The 21,780-nt window shown below is 49.6% G+C and overlaps 7 protein-coding genes across 7 annotated transcripts; 3 read left to right on the plus strand and 4 right to left on the minus strand.

The window, feature by feature from the left end:
- Positions 1 to 2,854: 2,854 nt before the first annotated feature.
- NECHADRAFT_84905 (uncharacterized protein) lies at positions 2,855 to 3,855 on the minus strand (the record flags this gene model as incomplete). The annotated part of the gene is made up of 4 exons (XM_003050460.1): positions 2,855 to 3,052; positions 3,114 to 3,235; positions 3,317 to 3,399; positions 3,623 to 3,855. The coding sequence occupies 4 exons, from the start codon at positions 3,853 to 3,855 to the stop codon at positions 2,855 to 2,857; spliced, it is 636 nt and encodes a 211-aa protein (XP_003050506.1).
- Positions 3,856 to 5,427: 1,572 nt separating this feature from the next.
- Positions 5,428 to 10,600, minus strand: NECHADRAFT_96302 (uncharacterized protein; the record flags this gene model as incomplete). The annotated part of the gene is made up of 16 exons (XM_003050461.1): positions 5,428 to 5,646; positions 5,711 to 6,149; positions 6,235 to 6,711; positions 6,761 to 6,902; positions 6,948 to 7,012; positions 7,158 to 7,229; positions 7,280 to 7,400; positions 7,457 to 7,795; positions 7,845 to 8,007; positions 8,055 to 8,818; positions 8,869 to 9,102; positions 9,150 to 9,432; positions 9,482 to 9,708; positions 9,755 to 10,283; positions 10,331 to 10,461; positions 10,510 to 10,600. The coding sequence occupies 16 exons, from the start codon at positions 10,598 to 10,600 to the stop codon at positions 5,428 to 5,430; spliced, it is 4,296 nt and encodes a 1,431-aa protein (XP_003050507.1).
- Positions 10,601 to 11,100: 500 nt separating this feature from the next.
- Positions 11,101 to 12,827, minus strand: NECHADRAFT_49452 (uncharacterized protein; the record flags this gene model as incomplete). The annotated part of the gene is made up of 3 exons (XM_003050462.1): positions 11,101 to 12,058; positions 12,109 to 12,364; positions 12,416 to 12,827. 3 exons carry the CDS (start codon positions 12,825 to 12,827, stop codon positions 11,101 to 11,103), a joined length of 1,626 nt encoding a protein of 541 aa, XP_003050508.1.
- A 978-nt stretch (positions 12,828 to 13,805) lies between these two features.
- Positions 13,806 to 14,763, plus strand: NECHADRAFT_84908 (uncharacterized protein; the record flags this gene model as incomplete). Its single annotated transcript, XM_003050072.1, has 2 exons — positions 13,806 to 14,067; positions 14,129 to 14,763. The coding sequence occupies 2 exons, from the start codon at positions 13,806 to 13,808 to the stop codon at positions 14,761 to 14,763; spliced, it is 897 nt and encodes a 298-aa protein (XP_003050118.1).
- Positions 14,764 to 14,934: 171 nt separating this feature from the next.
- On the minus strand, positions 14,935 to 16,118 carry NECHADRAFT_84909 (uncharacterized protein; the record flags this gene model as incomplete). The annotated part of the gene is made up of 3 exons (XM_003050463.1): positions 14,935 to 15,341; positions 15,404 to 15,629; positions 15,936 to 16,118. The coding sequence occupies 3 exons, from the start codon at positions 16,116 to 16,118 to the stop codon at positions 14,935 to 14,937; spliced, it is 816 nt and encodes a 271-aa protein (XP_003050509.1).
- Positions 16,119 to 17,698: 1,580 nt separating this feature from the next.
- NECHADRAFT_5290 (uncharacterized protein) lies at positions 17,699 to 18,955 on the plus strand (the record flags this gene model as incomplete). Its single annotated transcript, XM_003050073.1, has 4 exons — positions 17,699 to 17,776; positions 17,827 to 18,588; positions 18,638 to 18,679; positions 18,737 to 18,955. Coding segments are annotated over 4 exons (1,101 nt in total), but the record flags the coding sequence as incomplete, so codon positions are not given.
- Positions 18,956 to 20,297: 1,342 nt separating this feature from the next.
- NECHADRAFT_49409 (uncharacterized protein) lies at positions 20,298 to 21,755 on the plus strand (the record flags this gene model as incomplete). The annotated part of the gene is made up of 1 exon (XM_003050074.1): positions 20,298 to 21,755. The coding sequence occupies one exon, from the start codon at positions 20,298 to 20,300 to the stop codon at positions 21,753 to 21,755; it is 1,458 nt and encodes a 485-aa protein (XP_003050120.1).
- Positions 21,756 to 21,780: the final 25 nt, after the last annotated feature.

The raw sequence follows: 21,780 nt of genomic DNA on the forward strand, positions 1-21,780 counted from the left end.
CTTACTTGCAGCAGATGAGACGTTGGAGGAGATCGCCTCCAGAAGCAATTCATTATATACTCCTGAGCAACTCTTCATTGATGAGGAGCCGAGAACTACGTACATTGGTTCTCACGAATCATGGGAACAGAACCAAGCCGCGAAAGTCGTTGCTGGTTTATTGTTTGGAAAACGGAAACCCGACTTTCTTTTCTCTATTCATATATATTGTCAGCTATGTCTCTAGAACGGTCGAGAGCCTGCGGCCACCACTTGGGAAATGGTCACGCTCCGACGTGCAGACACCATTCGCCACGAAGATCTATGGAAGCATGTTGTTTTCTTGGGTGGTGCGGGCCATGACGAGATCTCAGTATTTCCATGACCTTCTCTGACTGATATGTATTTCCAATGTCCCTGCTCAGACCAGGGACACCACCAGCACAGATTTCGATCTTTTGGGGGAGCTGATCTTGTAAAAGCCTTATAAAGATCCTAAAACCGGGCAACGACTGGTTACGGCGGGCCGGTTCTGTTTCGGTAGATTCTTCATCTTCTCAAGCAATAGCTCTGAGCCACGACACAGACTACCGCACACTGTTCAGTAGGGGCATCAGCCGAACAACGAAATTCTTTGGTTCGGCGGTCACACCGAAGCAGTGAATACCGTATATAGACCGTGGTTAACTCACCCGGCCATCCAGCCACTTGCCTACCAGCACCTACTCGTCACGGATAAGTGGTTCGCTGATATGTTCGGCAAATGGAGCAAAATCGGCCTTGTATAGAAAGCAGTCAGAGCTTTCCATAAGGAGAGTCGAACCAACATGGTTCCCCCAGTTTAGCCAACAGCGAGCTTTCCAACAAGGCCTGAAGCCGCTCTTCGACAAAGTCACCCCTGAGCACCATACCATGGTTCATTCCGCTTAGCTCCAACTGGGAGTTCCAAGAGTCATGGTCTTAGGGAGAAAAGACATGTTGCTGACTTGGGGCGTTTCCAATCTCCCCAATAAAACGAGCATGGAGTTTCTTTGCGACGATATATATAGCATACCACGAGATCCCAGCAGGGAACCTATATAGAATGCCCGGACTCGATGAGCCGCTGTCATACATAAACGAATTCTATGAGAACTTCGACCTTCCACGCGAAGAGGCGAAGACGGATGGGGAGGCAGAGGGGGGGTGTTTAGGAGACCGGCCATCAGGGTCATGACGTGGCAACAGTCTCATAGAGTGAGACCGCGATTCCCACAAAAGCTTGCACCCGAATGCTTAAGGACATCAATCTGGAAGCAATATACGCATAAGATGGCGAGTTAGGCCAGAGTTTATCGAGAAAGACATTCAGTACAAAAATGGCCCGGACACACACATTCTCCAAACGGAACGAACAGGGGAAGAGCGAGAAACAGCTCGGGATATATACGTTAAAGAAAGCAGCAACTGGAGACCTTATAATAACTGTGCTGCGGTGATGGGGTTGCTAGATACCTTCTCCAACCACTCAAAATGACGAGGCAATGAGATCTTGCTATCAGTCACGGCAGACAATCAAGACTGGATCCAAGAAATTGGCAAGTCCCTGGCTCGACTCAACGCATTCCGAACGAAACCCAAGACACTCTTGCAGACTCAAACTGCCATATCTTCTCCTAAATACTATATATATTGCGTGCGGTTTGATGCCAGATTCATGAAGTATCTTGGTGATATCATCCGTCCTGGAGGATCCCAGGGTACTGTCCTATACGCTGAACAGATGAATGGCTTGACGTGATGGAACCTGACGCTAGGGGCATCCTGGCCGTCGGTCGTTTTCTCTCTGTCTCCTAGGTGACGGGCAAACCCAGTTACCATCACAAGAACGGTCAGACTAAGGCAGCCGTCCCACGCGATCAGCTAATCCAAGTTTAGATTCCATGCCTAGGTGAAAGCTCACCCCGACATCCAGAAAATCCCCAGGGTGTCGTTCTGGGGGTCTCTTTCAATATTCAAACGACATGAGAGAAACAAGAGCAGGCGAGTTGCTGCGTATGAACGACCCAGCTGAGTTAGACATGGGCAATCGTGCTCTGCTAGAGTCGGCTGTACGCTTCTTGACCACTCTACTTCTATATTTCGCCCACGAGGAAATTTACTACCCGTACACGTGGCCTTGGGTCAAATAGAAAGATTCATGGATAGCGGAAGAAAGAAGGTTAGAGGAGCCGATGGTTGGTGTCTCCGACATATCTATACAGAAGCGCAACAAGAGCAGAATCTCCCCCAAAGAAGAGTCCTATATATACCCACAGCTCTCAAGGCTGCTCCCTGAGATAAAGGGCATGGTCTGGTGTCATGCTTTGGATTTAGCAGCCCCCAATGTCCACGGCGTAGACATTCATCTGGCAAGAGGCGAAACGGGAGCCCATATGATGCAAGATCAGTTATGGAACTCGAACACTGGGACTATTAGAGGACCAGTCTATCCGGTGCACTTTTCTCTCCATACCTAATATCACAAAAAACGACGGTTTCTACCAGTACACTTTTGGTAGAAGTCAGGTCACACACTACAGTCATAAGCTTCCCAAAGGGATTTAATGAGACGCACAATACAGAATTGAGAAAGTAAAGTTTTGATTGAATTGTGTACTGCACTATGCATTCATTCCCCCGACCTCGCTCGTACGGCAGAATATAAAGAAGGTCTGTAAAGTTGCCATCGATCCAGGGGTTCAATCTCTATCTCCCCAGCCAGCCGCCCCCATAGTTATCACGGACGAATTGTTTCTAGTATATCGTGTCTCTTTCCAAATGTCAGCCTTGGCTATCATCAAGACAATTGGTTGTTGGGTACTCACCTTTGGAAAGCTTCTTCCAACAAGACCATCTACTTCTCCCAGAATTGAGCCCAAGACAGCCACTGAGCCACCTTGAGACGAACCTTTTGCGCCTCGCAAGACTCGCAGACAAAAGTACGCTTATGCTCGTCCGCATGAGGCTGCAGGGCCAGCGTCACACCGTCGTTGCAGGCGCCTCGTCCGTAGGTGCCGCAGCCATCGCAGTCCGGAAGGAACTTTGCCGTCTCCTAGAGGCGAAATTGCACGTCGCAGTGGGCGCAGGTACGGTATTGGACTAGTGTCTGGCACATTGTTGCTGGGTTGCTTCTGTCGAGTTCCGTGGTAATGGTGATAACAAAAGTTGAGAGTCCAGAAACGGGCTTGAAGATATAGTAAGTGTTCTGAGATGAACAGAATGGAACGAGTTTGAACTGACATATGAGAAGTATTTGTAGTTAGGAGCAAATATGAATGAAAGCATTTGTTCAGAGAACAAAGGGATGACAACGGACATTCACCAACAGCAAACGGGCCTTGAATGGTCAGCTGGACAAAGTTGCAACAATGAACAAGGTCAATTAAATAACAAACGGCGCTATATTAAACAAAAGCAGATGCAGAGTTTGACTCACCAATGATGGCTCACAAATCAGTTGCTCAGTTCCAAGGTAGCATGTGTGAAACCGTGATAGAGCGGTGGTTGGTGATGCAAAAGAAAAGGTCAGAAACGCAAGTCAGGCGTGCTCTTCAACCTGATAGACATGAAGAGTTCGTCTGTGATCCCTCTGGGGACCTTTCAGACGGCTTCCTCGTCTTACTTGTTGCTGGCAGCTTCGCTCTCCTTCTCTTCCTTCTCCTTCTCGAGACACTTGCCGCAGACAGGTTCTGGCTTTATAAAGCTCGCCCAGGGATAGTTGTACTTGCGCGGGCAATGCACTGGCTCGATATCATGCTTCTCAGCGTAAGAGCAATAGTAGGTGACCTCCCTCATCCCCACAGCGAAATCCATACACCTGGGGCAGACCTTGTACCATCCCTTTACTTCACACATCTTGTCTTGTTTCTTTCGACTGACAATCTGTAGTTGGTGGTGTTCTCGGTTGTAACTGAAGGGAAAGATGTGAGTGGGTGGTGGTCTTCTGGTCGGTGTTGGATGACGAGATGTGAACAGGGACAGAGGCGGGGCAGTTTATATACTGACCGATGATGGAGAGGCGTTCCGGGATCACTGCTATTGTTCATTTTACGGCTTTACTTGTTCTTTACCTACTCGTTTGTATGCATGAATCGACGCCTAAACAGGCCGTTTTCTCTACAAACGAAGAGGCGCTATTCAGAGCTTCTCTTTGTTTTCGCCGAGAGGATCTCCCATATTCAGTACTGCTAAACGAATCTACAGCATTATTTTCGTGAGTAAACAAAGGTCTAAGAACAATAGTGGTATTGTTATCTTGTTCAAGAACACTGGTTGACTCTGAAAGAGAACCAGCATAACCAAACCAGCAGTTTTGGGTCATGATAAGTCTTCAACATGCTCTCCTTGAGGCCACATCTCAAGATAGCAGTCTTGGATGGGTAAGGGGAGTACAACTCAAAAGGCCCGGATTCCTAAAGCATTACAATTTAACAGTAGGACCACGCGAGAGTTTGTTCCCATGACGGCCCGGTACCAATGTGGAAGATCTACAGTACACTTGATATCTCTGTGAAATTAAGTCTTCTCACAAAGTCCCTTTATCCAGTATGACTCACTCATTCCTGATCATGCCTGTGAGCTGCCACTACCACCACCACCACCACCAAACACTTGTCGTCGACGGCGGTACCTGTCAGCATACAGCCTCGCCAGACGTTGACGACAATAGTAGTTGGTGCAGTACCTCCCATGCGGCCAATCAATAAGCTGAGCCATCATCCGGTTCTCCCATTTCATGCCTCCTTTGCATGCTCCGTAAGTCCTCGCCTCGGTGTTCCCTGCCTCCGAGCACATGTAATAGGTCATTGTTATCTCGTGCCGTTGGTTGCAGGCGGGGCATATGTCAAAGTATATGAATCCTTGGCACATTTTCCCAGTGTCAGTATTTGATAATCTCTCTATAAGTTGTTGGTGTAGTTGTGTTAATTAAGACACTGGAGATGTCGTTGAAAAGCCGATTTATACTGGGTCTACACTACAGGAACGAGGGGTCTTTATACTCGATTCGGCGCTGTGATTTAGCTCCACTAATTGTATCAATTTAATCTTTTTAATATTCTCAAGAGTAGCAGGTGATGGACTAGTTACATGACCTGAGTCTGGAGATTAGAGTAGGTAGACAATAGTGAATAAAGTATACCTTTCATCTCCAAAGGTTCCAGCACATGAAAAGAACACTGTAGTGGAAGGAGACTTATGCAAAAAAAAAAAAAACCCTGCGAGATCAGTAAAATTAAGCCAGAGCCTTTATCAATGCGTAATGAGACCGAATCTGCGATCTGAAGAAACCGCACACAGCTTCAGGGTAAGCCGCAAACCATTTCAGCGACTCACTTGCCACACAGTGATAGAATATCAGACCAAGAAGTAATTGTATTCGACTAATCACGCTATGGCCATAGATACTTAATGAAATACAGGCTGCCTTCAAGCTCTGGCCTTGCTCTTGTCAGCACGATACAGCCTCGTAAAAGCACCAGCTTCATCCGCCAACAACTCGGTCGGAGCGCCAAACTCAACGAGAGCACCCCTGTCCAGCACCGCAACCTTGTCAAAGTCGAGCAGTGTATCAAGGCGATGGGCGATCATGATGATGGTACAGTCTGAAAACTCTGATCTGATGACCTCTTGAATCCTGGCGTCCGTCTGTGTATCAACGCTGGAAAACCTGTTAGTGAAACAGAGACTCGACTGTGGGCTGAGATGGAACTTGCCTGCTGGTAGGTTCGTCTAGAATGAGTAGAGAACTCTTCTTTAACAAAGCACGAGCAAGACAGAAGAGTTGTCGCTGTCCGTGGGAGAGAAAGTTTTCATCCATCTTTTCGTCAAGGGGCTCTTTGTCTTTGCCAACCTTGGCTTGAATAACAGACCATATGCCAACCCGTTCTAGCGCATTCTTGACTTCTTCATCAGAGTACTTGCTTAGAGGATCGGCGTTGAATCTGATGGTGTCGCTGAAGAGGAATGGGTCTTGGGTCAGGGTGCTGAGTCGTTGGCGGATCAAAGATCTGGGAATGACAGAGATGTCCTCGCCGTCCAAAGTGATTTGGCCGTTCACGATCTCAGTCATTCTGAGAAGCGCCTGTACGAATGAGCTCTTCCCGCTGCCGCTTCGGCCACACAATCCAAGCTTTTCTCCGTGGTTGACACTGAATGTAAGCCCTCGAAGGACAGGCTCAGCGGTTTGTCTATCCAGTCAGTAATAGCACCACGCTGTAACCTCTTGCAACTTACTCGTATTGGACATCCAGATCCTTGACCTCCAACTTCCCTGTGCTTGGCCACTCTTCTCCTGGTTGCTTATCCTCTCCTGGCTTCTGCTCATTGGGTGCATCCGAAGAAAAGGCACGAATGCGTGTAATGGCTCCCAACGAAGTCTCCAATATCGACCAATAAAGGATAATGCCCTTCATGTTGGCTCCAAGACGCATCATGTTGACAAGTGCAATACCCAAAAGGGAAGGGTTGATCTTTTCCCGCAGAGTCACAGCAAAGACGACAAGAATGACAGTCAAGAAAGCAACAACCATGTCCAAAACAAGTGTCAACCATCGCTGGATGCAATTAAGGAGATAAGAAGGCTTCTGGGCATCATCAAGTCGAAGGAGGACTTTGTCAGTATACGGTTGAATCCAGCCAAATGCTCGGATAGTAGCGAGACCATTGATGGACTCGAGAAAGTGCGAGAACAAAGGAGCCTTGTGTTCAATCCTAGAAACATGTGAGTACTTATAGCAACTGTGGGTAGATGTGGTTATACTCCAAGAGTCTGAGCTGCTTCGAGGTTCGAACATAGAAGCGCTGAATCAAGACGAGGACGCCAATAACAAAGGGTATGGAGACTGCGAACCAGCCAACGGCGGCGATGGCAAGGCCGGCAGCTCCGAAGCATGCGGCAACCTCTACAAAGTGTTAGCTGCTTTCTACTCAATTGGTAATTCTCTTACCAAAAAGGAAGATGGATAGAGAAAGTGGCAAGACTGTGTCAACGAGTCGCAGGTCTTGACTGAATCTACAAGTCGTCAGTATGTCCCGAGTTTGTATGGGCGGAGCTTATACCTGTTGATCAATGACCCAGCTTCGCTGTTATTCAGAAACGACATCGGCGCACTAAAACAAAGTTAGCACAAGCTAATCAGGTTTGAGGAAATACCTACTTCATCGCAGCATCCAAGAGTCGACGGTGAAGCGTCTTCCCGCTCGTCGGTCCAACAACGAGAAGAAACAGCCTGGGAATAGTATCAGCAGATTGATCCTCTTTTAGACCTCCAGAACTTACGCAATGGCCATAGTGATGAGTAATCCTTCGAGAAGAGACAAGACACCATAGATGCTCAGCCAATATCCCACATCTGAACTATCACGGCCTTTTCCATCACCCCACCAGGTGATCCAGACATCTGAGACACCGCCATTAGCAAGAGAACCAGACTCCTACATACTAGAAGACTCTTACATCTAAAGGAAGAAATGACACAGGCGGTGACAATCAGAAAGACCTGCATGACGTTGTTGTGCACTCGAATGGCCTTGAAGTAATACATAAAGACGCTCCTGTCGCTCGGGGGTTCAGCTTCGTCCTTTTGCTGTTGAGGCTGGCTCTCGGAACTCTTGGGCTCGGAAGTACTGTCGCTGGATGATGAAGGATCATCGTCGCTTTCATCAAAGTGACTTGAGATGTCGAGACTCTCCACATAGCCCCCTCCGGATCGTAGGTCAGAGAAGGTCCCTTGCTCGATCAGTCTGCCCCCTTTGTCTAGGGCAATGACATAATCTGACTCTGGCAATCGATGGACTAGATGCAATCAGTATTTTGGTGATCAGTTCTGCTCCTAGAAACTCACCAGCATGGGTTGCCAGGATAACAGTAGTTCCATTCTTTCGAAGCAGTCCATCTTTTCCAAAGACGCGGCTGAAGACGGCCTGTTCTGTCACCTTATCTAGTCCACTGAAGACATCGTCAAACATGGCCACAGGCTTCCTCGAATAAACCGCTCGAGCGATTGCCTATCATATGTCAACCAGCGTCTGTGATTAGATCAGTGTCAACTTACCAAGCGCTGCTTCTGGCCTCCACTGAGCTTGACTCCCTTGTCTCCAACCATGGTGAGATCTCCTTCTGGGAACCTGCCAAGATCGATCGAAAGATCGCAGGCATTCACGACAGTGTCAAACCAAGCGCTGTCAAAGCCCTTTGACTCGGCAATAATGTTTGCTCGGATCGTTGCATTCATAACCCATGGGGACTGCTCACAAAAGGCGACTTCTGGGGAACTCAGAGACACTCTACCTTTCGAAGAGGTTGTTTCACCCAGGATAGCTTTGAGAAAGCTAGATTTTCCTGATCCAACAGGACCAATCACCATGACAAGTGACCCATTCTCATGTCGAGGAAAGGCCGTATTGATGCCGTTAAGAACAGTCCTTTCACCCCAGTTGAAGTTGCCATCACTGATTGAGATTCGTGAACCATCGGCCCCGACCTTGCTCAAAGTCTTGAGCTCAAGCGCTTCGTGTTGTGTTTCAGTATTCTCTTGAGACGATTTCGATGAAGGGCCACTCTGATTGTCGTGAATCTGGCGGCGGTCCATCCTCTCCTCGAGCATCAAGAACTCTTGAATCCGCTTGAAGCATCCAAAGGCAGAAAACGAGTTTGGAATGTTACCCAGTAGGTTTGACAGCGGATCCATCATGACGCCCAGGACGGACAAGGCCGTGATTGCCTGAGCAGCTGAGAATGGCTCTCCGCCTCCAAGCTTGGCAGCAATTGCATATGCGCCAAAGGTGATGGCCTCTGTCAAACTTATGTTGCAGTTTGCTTTGGTAATAGATGAGCATAAGATCAACGGAGCGGAGGGAGAAACATACTTATGCAGTTGGCGTAAACGCTTATCATGCGGTACCGTTTACCAACTTCAATCTCTTCGTCACGTTTCTGTGCAATGAGACTATGGAAGCGTTCCGAGTATCCAAGCATCTTGACTGGCTTCATGGAGCTGAGCACCTCGGAGGTGAAATTGATGCGGTCCTGAGTTGCCTTTTGATAGACCATCTGCCGTGGAACCATTAGTTTGCCGATACTACCGGAAAGTATCAAGGAGACTTTGTTTGTTAGCAAGAGTCATGGTACTCTGTATAGTTGGACATACTGATTGCTGTAATGATGGGTGCCACGCAAACTGCTCCCAGCTGAGCGGCAAGCATCCACATTGCGATACCGACGGTGAGGGTGTTTGCCCAAGACTCTACCAGCAGCATGTGGAGCTTTTCTGTCAGCGTCTCGACATCATTACCCATGAGGGTGACGGCTGATGACTCGTTGAGGTCATCCGTGGGCAGCTTCATCATTTTGCCGTAGATCAATGTGATCAAACCGCCTCGCACCATGGCACCAGCCCGGAAGGTCAAGTGCTCATACCATGCCGTGATAATCTAACATGATCAGTTCCCACGTATTCATGCGATGTCAAGTATCACTTACAGCTGAGCCGATAAAGACCAAAGCAAAAGCACCAATCAAACCATAGCCGAGATTCATGGTTGCTTCGGACGCCGGCATAGTGAGAAAGCGCAGGGCGTGGCTAACAAGGAAAGGCTGCGAGATGCTAAGAGCAATCATGGCAAGCCGGGGCGGGGTGATGCTGAGAAGTTCCCATTTCAGAACCCTGATGGTGGTGAAGAACAAGGAAGGCTTCTTGCTTCGAGTTGCTAGAATATGTTAACCCACGATCACAAAGTCTTCATGATGACTTACCTTTCTGCCAAGCCTTGCCAAATCGAAGTGCAAGCTTCTCAGATGAAAGCTTCTCATAGATCGTGGGCAAGTCATTGTTGGTCAACACAGTAGCCCAGCCCGAGAAGAGGAGCGAGTTCAGCCAGATGAAGAATCCACGACTAAAGGGGCCGCTGGTGCTTTCTTTCGAGGGGGCATGGTCCGCAGTGATGAGAATCTTGCGCTTCTCGATAGTCTCGAGAACCAAGACAGCTAGTTTAAAGACTGTAGAGGTCGACAAGGTCGCGGCGTAGGGAAGGTTGAGCAGCATGAGCCACTCAGTTCGAAGTCGGGCAGCATCGAAAAGCAGCGAGATGGATAGATAAGCTGTGAGTAGAAATGATGGACGAATAGATTTAACGTGCTCAATATGAGCCAAGAGAACAATGGCAAAGGCCGCCAAGAGGTTTAGAACAGCTGCGGCGAGCGAGAGGCGCGTGTTGAGATGCTTGGTAGTGGGCACTAGCGCTACGAGAACCACCTGCAGAACTGCATAGACGGCAGAGGTAATCTAAACGATATTAGACATGCAGCGTGAGAGTCTTGGCAAGTTCATACAAGTTTGGGCGTATAAGTCGCGTGACGCTTTGCCCTGTCTGGAGATCTAAGGAGATATGCAGCTCGAGGACCAGCAAGGAGAAGAAACAGAGCAGAGGGAACAATGCTCAAGATACTCTCTTGGAACAGGACTGCAAATATGTCAGAAAGCGTTGTCTATCGAAAAGGGATGTTCTTACGAGTAAAATCGAAGCCGCCACGACAGCCCTCAGTCCAGACACTAGGTCCGAGGAAGCCATCTTGACAGGCCGTGGAGTTGTAAGACTCCATCGCGAGACAATCGCGACAATGCTGAAAATAGAGTTTCAACTAGACAAGATCAAATGCTTGTGTAAAATCCGGGGTTAAAAGAATAGAAAAAGGGTCGAAAGATTGGGAATTTGAACCCAATGGAACGGAACAGAGGCTGCATTTACAGGGCAGGGATTAGAAAGATCTGCCTGTCGACATGCAGCCATCAGCTAATAGAATGACGAATCCCTTCTGCGGAACGCGTAAAAAAGTTCCCCTCCTGGAGATAATGCGCATGTTTATCCTTGGTCGGTTTGCGAAGAGGAAGCGACAAAAGTTCCTCTTGAAGCCATTTCTGGAAGGTGGGTGATAAGCGAAGGCAATCCGTATTCTTTGCGGAAAACCACGAGAAATTGTTTAAAAGACGTCTATTTGGGTATCCAAGATGTAATTGCAAGTAAAATTTCCCGTGCCGATGCGCCTAATACTCTATATCGACAGCAATCAATTGTTGAGTTGTACTTTTCTCGGCTCGAGTTCTATTGAAGCCGCAGAGGAGCGTCTGGCATGTACTCTTCCGTATCATCTTCATCAATATCTCCCGGATCCTCTCGTGAATGCTTCCTAGGTGGCTTAACAAATAACAATGCAACCCAAGCCAGCGTGCAGAGAAAGCCAATGTAGTACCACGGCAGGCCCATCCAGAATCCTTTTAGCTTCAGACTTTTGTCAAAACACCAGGCCAGAACCGGACCTGCAATAAAAGACCCAATCACCTCGATCATGCCTATCAAGGCGTATAATCTAGAAGTGAATTCTGGTGGAACGTAATGTGTCACGGTTGCGCGTGCAAGAGGGCTGTCCGCAGCACCGAAAGTTCCAAGGAAGAGACCAAACAGGAACAAGACGATGTTATGGCTCATGCCTTGGAAGAAAGCTGCAAAGGCTAGGATGCCGGTTGAGACGCGCGTCAGAAATAAGTCCTTGCCGAAAGGTGTCATTCGAAAGCGAGGCGAGACAAGAATGTCGGCAACCTTGGGTAGGCCGCCAAGAATGATGAGGTTGAGGATTCCTAGGGGAGATAGCAAAATGCTGACCTCGGCAAGCTTCCACCCAAAGTGCTTGCTGATATACTGCCCCATGATGGTCATGTAAGCCGTGAACCGAGCATTCTGGATAAAAAAGGTGACGAGGATCATGACGACGCTGAGGTTCTTGAGCATATTCAAAGAGTGGATGAGTTCATTGAGTCCGTGAGTCATATGCTCCTTGAAGGTGGTTGGCGTGGCTCTGTCAACTTGAGTTTTCTGGTTCTTGAGGTTGACGGTCAAAGTCTCCGGGAGAAGGACGAGCGTGACCAGGACAACCGGCACCGTGGTCATGACGAGATAGATGGGAACCCATGGACCGTATTTCTGCATGAGAAGGCCTGAAATAACTGGGCCAGTGATTCCACCAGCGGTTGAACCAAACGTCAGCCAAAGGAAGTGCTTTGCTCTGGGCTCCAATCAGCACAACTCTTGAGATGAGACCAGAGTATTACTTACTTGTCCTGTTCAGTGCTCACGTCGGCTGCCACCGCGTAGAGAGTATTCAGCATAACCGGGATGCCACCTCCAAAAAGCTGAAACACGCATCCCCAGAGGAGGATATACGGATTCTCACGCAGTGCATCCTGGCTCGACTTGAGAGCCGCGGGGCCAAAGAGGAAGCTCACTGCAACGCCAGAGTACGAAAAAAGCAGTGTTGGCTTCCGACCAATCTTGTCAGACATCATTCCATAGGGAAAGGCAACCATGAGGCCTAAGTCGATTAGATGCCGAAGCTGTACACTTTTTGTTGGGGGATGCATACCAACGATGGAGGATAAAAGACTGTTCCAGCCATAAAAGTACCCCAACCTAGCCTGCACCTCGTCGACCTTGCACTTCATCTCATCAATGATCTCCGAAGACGTGTCCTGATAGTGAACATGGCACATCATATCCTCCAGAATACGCGCAAAGGGTAGAAACAAGAGCATGCCGCTCAAAACGACGGAAAACTTGATGAGGGCGACTAGTATGACGATGCGCCGCGGGGAGTGGATGCCCCATCGCGAGAACCGATAGTTAGGGGTGGTCGGCTCCGTGTGGGAATGAAGGCTGCTGGCATCGCTGGCGGCATCGTCATGGATCCCGGGCGACTCTAGATCCAGCAGAGGCACATCTGGGGCATATTCGGGCTCTGGTTCCAGCTCGACGGCTGGTGTTTGATACGGTGGCATCCTGGGAGACTGGGGCGAGACAAGGGAGTGACGTTTTCTTTAAGGAGCGGCTTAGTCCATGGATTTTGGGGGCAACGCCCTGAAAAAATGAAGTGCTGTGCACGGAGAAGAAGAGATGAAAAGAGATGAAATATATCGAAGATCACAGACAGGAAAGAGAGAAAGGGAGAAAAAAAGATGGGAGGCTGAGTCGTGTATCGAGACAATGAGAAGCTAAGCTCGCGCCTCAAAATGGTTACTAAGCCCCAAAGCTTTGAAGTTGATTTGAACGATTAGCGTGTCCGGATTTAGCTCCAGACGGGAGGCTTGGCCCTGAAAGCCAGGGGTAGAAGAACCGCGTTCAGGACCCTTGTCTTCCGCGCATAGGGCTTGCCCAGGCTTCCAATGTTGCAGTAGACGCCACAGAGACACGCAAGCTGAGGGTCTTGTGAGACAGCATCATGTTTGATGGGCGTACGTAACCTCTCGTGAGTTGGGGTTGTATTAGATCACTGATCTTGTCAGTACTGCAGCTCAAAGACAACAATTTTCCATCAATGGCAAGTTATCAGGTTGGTTAATGATGCAATGCCAAGGCGCATAGCTCAAGCAACAGAACAATACTATCTCCAGGGCTGTCGTGGCTTGGCTGTCTCCCTTGTGCTACCCCAGACCTTGGCCAGTTTGCCAATATCCCGGGTTCCGCGTATCCTTGCTGGACAGATCTAAATAACCATTCATGTGTAATGAATGGACCCTGATGAAAGGAATATCATCAATCAATCTTGATCCACAAAGTTTAACTTCTTCCCGCGCTGTCAGCGGCGGAGGGGCCGTCACCACCCCATCTACCCCACCCCCGCACGCCGTTCCGTCCGTCCATCTTCGGTCCCCAACCCTGTACCTTCTTCCATCCCGAGTTGTGACAAACCCATTGAGCTACAAGACCTTGTACAAACGCCTCTAGTTTTCGTCTGTGAGACCTCTTACATATCAGCCATGTCTTCAACTCCTCTTCGCATCGGCTTCGTGCCAGAGCACTTCTCGACTCCCCTCTATTTTGCTCAGAAGCACTTTGGTCTCGATGCCACTCTGATTCCCTTTCCTTCTGGCACTGGCCACATGGTCACTGCCATCCGTGCTGGCGAGATTGATGTTGCTGTCGGTTTGACTGAGGGTTGGATTGCCGGTCTTGGCAAGGAGGGCGTTGAGGGCGATGGCGGATATCGTTTGGTTGGCACCTATGTTGAAACTCCCCTCTGTAAGTCGCCCCTACATAGCTCTCCAGTCAAGACTATGAGAGCAACCACTCACTCCCCCAGGCTGGGCCATCTCCACAGGAGCAAAGCGCCCCGAGATCACATCCGTCGGCTCTCTCAGCGGCCGCAAGATTGGCGTCTCCCGGATCGGCTCCGGCAGCTACGTGATGGGCTTCGTCCTAGCCGACCAGCAAGGCTGGCTTACCCCCGGCTCAGCGGAGAAGCCCTTCTCCGAGACGGTGGTGCTCAACAACTTTGAGAACCTCCGCAACGCCGTCAACAGTGGCGAAGCCGACTTCTTCATGTGGGAGCACTTCACCTCTAAGAAGTTCTACGACTCTGGAGAGATCCGCCGCGTCGGCGAGATCTACACACCCTGGAGCAGCTGGAAGATCGTCGCCTCTACGAAGCTGACACAGGGCGGCCTGGACGCCCGCGTGAGCGACCTCTTTGGGAAGCTGGACCAGGGCATTGCTCACTTCAACGCCAACCAGGAGGAGGCCGTCGCCTACATCTCGAGCAGCCTGGGTTACACCGAACCTGATGCCCGAGAGTGGCTCAAGACAGTCAAGTTCCCAACCAAGACTGAAGGTGTGGCGGATGAGGTGGTCCAAAACTGTGTTTCTATCTTGAGAAAGGCTGGAGTTCTGGCCAAGGGCAAGGGCATGGAACCTGAGACCATGGTTTTCAAGTCATGAGTTGTGCAGTCACAGAAATCCAAGAAAAGCGTCTTAAGAATGCACAAGAGTCAATTTAAAAAGCCTGAAGCCTGACAAATCTTGCCTATCCGTCCCCTATCCGCCACCAAAGCGCATAGCCTCATAGTCACTACCACCTGATCCTCTTCCAGGCCTTTGCCCATGATCATTTTATGAGGTTTTTGGTTCCCTTGTAACCTTGTCTAACAGCCGGGTGCAAAAGTGCTTCAGTTGGTTGCAGCCTCTGTTCCCATCGACTCGAAGGTTGACTTCGACTTGACGGAGGAGTGAGAGCAGAGTGTCGACACATCCTCTGTATGAGCCGGGATTTGTAAACCAGGGGAGAAAGAATCCAAATTCCTCCTGGAGAAGATCGGAGGGAATATCAGTGCATTCGTCGCATGGCCACATGCCAAACACCATGTCAGAGCGTCTAATGTCCTTGAGGTCAAGGTCATCGGGGCTAATATCTGTAACTGCTTCTTTGTAGTCCTCGGGATTGGGTCGATAACAGAAGATGCGAAGAGCCTCGAAAATTCTTTCGATATAACTGCGGCGCATAATGAAGACTTCTTCACCTATTCATGCAGATTGTGTTAGCTCAACAGTAAGGGTGCTTAGGTATGTGTTGGCTACTTACTCATTAGGTCAAGACCCTGCACAATAACCCATTCTCGGATGGTCAATTCACCCCGTAGTTTTTCAGGGACACGTGTCTCCGCATCGCGACAGAAGAGGCTCAGCACTTCACGACATCGTCTTGTAAGGTTTGGAATCCCCCATGTTTGTGCCACAATCGTCAGCAGTGGCCACTCATGCAGTCGATTTAGGGAACCAGCCGCCTGGATCATGCCATCAATCGTGGTCTGTATCGTGTTCATCGGGAGGAATGGCTTTGTTTCAGCGAAGCCTGTTGTGATCCCCTAGACCGATGCTCCTTTGACAAAAGTAGTGGTCGGATTGCTAAGCCAGATGTACAGCTCCGTCATGTATAACAAAACTCGAGGGCTTATGTCCCCTTCTGCAGGGCCGAAGACGTCATCTTCACCGTTGAGCATATTTCGAATCAAGTAAAATGCCAACTGTTCATCGTGGCCGTAAGGGTTTAGGCCACTCAGGCGAATGCCTCTCCCCCAATCCGAGTCCAAGATCTCCGGTCCTTTTGGGCATACCTTTCGCAGACGGAGCTTGGAGAACGTGTAAGTGAGAGGATGATCATGAAGGTCGCTCTCAAAGGGCAGAGCAATCTCGTCTGGGTTATTTGTTTCTTGATGCGCCATTCTTGCGAAAGCGTTGAGGTTGCTCTCAAAGGACAGAGCAATCTCGTCTGGATTATTTGCTTCTGGATGCGCCATTCTTGCAAAAGTGTTGAGAAGTGATGCCTATCCGTGGTGATCTTGTCAAAGGGTACCGAGATGACTGAATAAAGCAGACGAATGTTATGGAGTCGATATTGATCTTGGTAGTAGTTGATGAAGCTCTTAGTATTCTTTGCTGAACCAAAAGACTGCCAAAAGATGATGAAAGGAGAAAGGTTGTGCTTGGATCCCTGCTTAGGCAGGCGTCTACTATAATGCAGACATATTGGAAGGCACTTGTGTGATGGCTTCAGGTTGGAAATACTAGCCGTCGACTTGAGGAGGTAGCTGCCTACCCCATTCCACAGAAAGTATGGCAAATACCTGTAGCTACCTAGGAAAGTATCATGGAGGTGAGACGCTGCGTTACTCTACTCCGTCCCGTAAAGCTCCATGTGACTGTACTTGCCCAGATGATGGGATTCGTACAACCTGAAGATTTCAAGGTTTTGGTGATGCATCGACTCGCACTAGATAAGGCTTGCACTTGCTCGACATGTGGAACGGAGATATCCATCCTCAGGATCGAACACTGCAAGGTGATGGGTGGCCATGGCGACTTACTCGTGATTCATTATTGGAGTAGATCTTGCCCAGAACACCTACTCGGATTGGCATCTGCTATAGAAGAGCTGAGCCTGCTGGATTTAGTTTCATCAGTAACTCGCTGTGATGGTTTATTGGCAGTTTGGATCCATTATCAGTTCAACAGCCGCCTTCTTCTCGTACCATAACCTGAGGCGAATTAGAGCTTTGATATGGCATTTCCCCAGGATTCTTTTTATTCTCATGGTAGGATATAAGCCATGAATTAGTGTAAAATAACTCAACTCGGGTAACCAAGTTGGTCCATTAAATATCGATCTTCTCTTTTAATCATGAAGCGAATCGAAGGTGGCACGTTATCAAAGTTCATGCAGAGTTCAATCCGCCCATGCATTACGGACTCTCCACAACGGCTGTCAAGATAAGCTAGGAAAAAGATCCATTGGTACAGCATGAATAATGTCCCACCTTGAACGAATTGCCTGTAAAGCTGTCACTAATTCAGGTCCCCGGTACCGGATCAAACCCTGTGTTATCGCAAGCGACTCATGTGCAGACTTACCAGATCGGGTTCGGCGGGGGGCGCGGCACGGGAAGGGTTGGAACGTCTTTAATCATCTCCCCGCCTCGGGTGGTTGCGTGCTCACGACCCTGACATTTCACCAGCTTCTGTCCCACGGCAAGATCTTTTGATCCTTTTACTCTTCGAAGTGTTGAGTCGAGCTTCAAACCTCGGTCCTCCCGGTCGACGACGCGCCGAGCCGATATCGCCAACCAAACGTCATCGCTTATCGCGATCCCGGCTGAGATTACGCACAAACGGTCCGGGGTAATCTGGACGTCTTCGCGACAAGTCATTCAGCATGTCACGGCCTGAGTCGACGCGATCGGGGGAGGGCACATACACACGCGAACGACAGCACGTACACGACGAAACAGACGATGTGGCAGTGCCGACGAGCCCCCTACTCGAACCGAGGTCAACGTCTCCAACCGGCTATGGATTGAGGGCAAAGCTAGGGTTGGGCGGAGTTGCTCGGAGGACGGTCGGATTCGCGCTGTTGATGCTGACGGTGTTTCTCTGGACGCTATACAACTTTATCGCCAGTGTACGCGACCTGCTGACTTCCTCCGATACCCGGTGCTAATTGCTTGGTAGTACATCTTTGCCGACCAAACCTACAATAAGCCGTTCTTTGTCGTATACGTTAATACCTCGATATTTGCCATCTCGTTGGCACCCAAATTTCTTCGATATTTGAGAAAGACTGGTTTCCGTGGACTGCGACACGATGCGACTCAGCTATGGGCGGACTACAGGCTGGGAACGACTCGGACAAAGACGTTGCGCGAGGACCAAGACGAGGGAGCCGGCGAGCGTTTGATATCGGATGGGTACGGCAGCGCAGAAAGCACAAAGACGGAAGAGAAGCTGGGACTTCACGAAACCGCGGTTCTGAGCTTTGAGTTCTGTATGCTCTGGTTCCTCGCCAACTACTTCTCCTCGGCCTGCCTGGAGTACACGAGCGTTGCCAGCGTTACGATCTTGACATCGACAAGTAGTGTGTGGACGCTCATTTTCTGCTCTTTCTGCGGAATCGAGCGCTTCTCGACACCAAAGCTCCTCGGCGTGGGAGCTTCGCTCGCCGGTGTCATACTCATTTCTACCGTGGACATGTCTGGCACGAGTGACGAGGACCGGGGATCGTTCCCACACAAGACAACGGCACAGATTGCTATTGGTGACTCGATGGCGTTTCTGAGTGCGGTTATCTACGGCATGTATGTGACGGTGATGAAGAGGAGGGTTCCCGATGAGGACAAGGTGGACATGCAACTATTCTTTGGATTGGTTGGCGTGTTCAACTTGATCCTCTTGTGGCCTCTTTTCTTCATCCTACACTGGACAGGCTTGGAAACGGTAGGTCACATTCTGCGCCTGCTGTCATATCTCACTAACTTGGCATCAGTTTGAACTTCCACCAGATGCCACAATCTGGGGTATCATTATTGTGAGTGCTCACTTGACTCTCCTATTTCACGTCAGCCTACTAACTTGTCCTATCCAGTTCAATGCCGTGTCATCCTTCATCAGCGACATCTCGTGGGCACTGGCACTGCTCATGACCACACCGTTGGTGGTGACTGTGGGCCTGTCACTCACGATCCCGCTGTCTTTGATCGGTGAGATGCTGCAATACAGCCGATACTCCAGCTTTACATATTGGATTGGAGCAACGGTTGTGTTTGTGTCTTTTATTGTAGTGAGCCGCGAGAGTCATGATGAAGAGGATAACAAGAAGAATGATGACTTGGAGAGGGCGGCGGGTGATGTGATGTAGAGCGTATGGAAGAGAGCATTTGGATGACTTTTATGACTTTGAACTGTTAGCATTCTCAACACAGCAAGATACCGAGGCATGGGATATTAGGAGTTTTGGTTAGATGCCATAAGTGGTGGAAAAGAGCGCGACCTCAGGGTCCCATTCAACATGCACGATCCAGACAACTCACCAACCAAGTGTTGATCGCGCCAGGTCCAGGCGTTCTGGACCCTTGAAGTTATTCATAGCCTCGACCTCGGTCACATGGATCCTGCGATGATCTTGCCGAGATTTCCATCTCGGCGGGGACTGGGCGGGACCCCAGCGGGAGATGTGCAACAGGGGTCACACGATAGTTGCCTTTGGGAAGCTTTCGATACTACACGTGTAGATACAGCATGTAAGTTGTATGTATTATGTAGGTTGGGTTCAGGCAAGGCATTTTTACGAGTGCTGCATGAAGAGGTGTCATGGGCATGTGGACTGGAATTCACTGAATCAGTGTTTGTCAAAACAGCCTCTGGTCAAAGAATCTAGGTTGGAGAACCCAAGACGTGACTTCAGCCTTGTTCTGTAATTTATAGAAACGTATCTTTACAAATCTAGATGTCCCAGGTCTCGAACTCGAAATCTATCTGCCTTTTCTTATGCCTCCATGCGGCGCACGCCAACAGAGCGATCCGCTGAGCGGGTCACGCACTTAGAGACGGCGGGGCTGAAAGTGCGGCGGTCGTCGATGGGACACCAAAACCTCGATCTCGATGAAGTATTCCTGGCGGGCCTCTCTGTTACACACCGGGGTCATGGGTCGTAGGGTCCTTTTCCTGCTGGTCCCTGAAGTGGTGACGGGCATGAGATGCGTGGGATGAAGATAAGATCTTTGGTGAATCAAAATAGGCAAAAAGGTTGCGGGCGGCGAATCACACTCGGATTGGGAAGGGGGCGACATATTCATCCACGTTGGGAACCTGGGAAGGACAAGGCTTTCATCGCACCTTCACTGACTGACAACGTTGAAAAAACAAACGTCGAGGCCTTAAGCACCGTTAACCCCGAACATTTCTTCTTCCGACATCATCCATCACCTCGACCTTTTTTCCCAACCTCGATCTTGATCTATTTCGTCCCTATTCTAATTCCTCAGATTGCCTCGCTCTCACATACAGTTCTCGGTCACTTCCTACCTATCATCTCTCAGAACCGTCCGTCAGGACTGCATAGTCTATTTCAACTGCCTGTGGTGCAACAACCATTTCCTGTGGCTAGGCGGCGGCTCAAGCTAGCCGAACGCCTTCATACGGCAAACATGACGTCGACTCATGATGTTCCAAACGATTCTCAGCCTCACCACAATCATGATCGTCCGTTAGCCGAGTCCATCGTTGCTACTACTAGGGGCATCCACGCCAAGCTTAACAAGCTCATCATCGCTCGCTTGCCACTCGCGCTTCCTCCCCGTGCTCAAGATCCTGCTCTCTATATCTCGGGACTCCTCCACATCACACCCATCTACATGACCTTTGAGGCACTATGGCGCGATATTCTGGACTCCCCGGTCAATGACGTTGACGAAAAAGAAACCAACCCTAATGACACCGACACTGGTCTTCCTGAGACTACTTTCCCTGCCTCTGATGGACATAGACTCTCAGATTGCAACAGGACGCAGTCTATCCTTCAGCATGTTTTCCTTCCTGGCCTGATGCGGTCTGACCGTCTCAAGGCAGATATCGCACATATAACAGGATGGTCAGACAGTCTTGTGGAAGATCAACTGCGGTTTGTTGAACAGAGCGGACGTTTGGGAAATTTCATTCAGCACATCAAGAGATCAGTCCAACACCGGCCCCATGTTCTCTTGGCCTACTCCTATATCCTATTCATGGCGCTCTTTGCTGGAGGTCGCTTCATTAGAGCTACCTTGGAGTCGGCAGGGGATGATTTTTGGAATCATCTACCATCCCCTATCAAACCGACCTCTCTCCCTTGTCAGCAGAGTGCGAGGCCTACTAAGCGAGCCAGCGGCCTATCTGACGAGCAACTTCCCGACCATGACCATTATTGTCATGCTACACATACGATGCCCCTGAGGTTCTTCCATTTCCCGACTCCCGAGGATGGCGAGGACCTAAAGCGCGAGTTTAAGCAACGTCTTTTGGATGCAGAAAAGATGTTGACGGCCCGCGAGAAACAAGACATTGTCCAAGAGTCAGTCTGCATCTTCGAGAATATGACTCTCCTGATCAGTCAACTCGACTCGGTTTGCGGCGACACAGAGCGTAAGGACAGCAGCAGTACAACATCCTCTCTCTTTGAGCTTGTCGACCAGTTCCATCCTTTCCGCTCTCGCATCAGGGACAGTGTGTCCATCACCAAGGAACGAAGCGCACGAACTTCAACGTTGTCATCGGATGGTGTTAGACAAGTATGGAAAAGCTGGGTGAACACCACAGCTTCTTCACCCCCTCAGGGCGAACCAGCCACACCCATCGGCCACCCTGATGTTTCAACGAAAGACGGTGGTGCTGCGTCTTGCCCAGCCTCTAAATCTATGAGATTTGAGAAGGCTCTCCCCAAGCCAACACGAACCCCAAGCGATTTAGCCAAGACCAAGCATGGCCTCCAGGAGTGCCTTAAGCTCGCGTCCCAGAGGCTTCATAGCATGCATGTAATCAATTGGCTAATGCTGGCGGCTTTTTGTGCTCTTACATATGGAGCTCTCTTCTCTGCCAGACGAGGCGAGGAAATGGCTCTGGAGGCCTAATGCCTGTATACTGATGTTGGTGACC

This window comes from Fusarium vanettenii (assembly GCF_000151355.1).
Source record: "Fusarium vanettenii 77-13-4 chromosome 9 genomic scaffold NECHAsca_6_chr9_2_0, whole genome shotgun sequence".
Taxonomy (NCBI): Eukaryota; Fungi; Ascomycota; class Sordariomycetes; order Hypocreales; family Nectriaceae; genus Fusarium; species Fusarium vanettenii.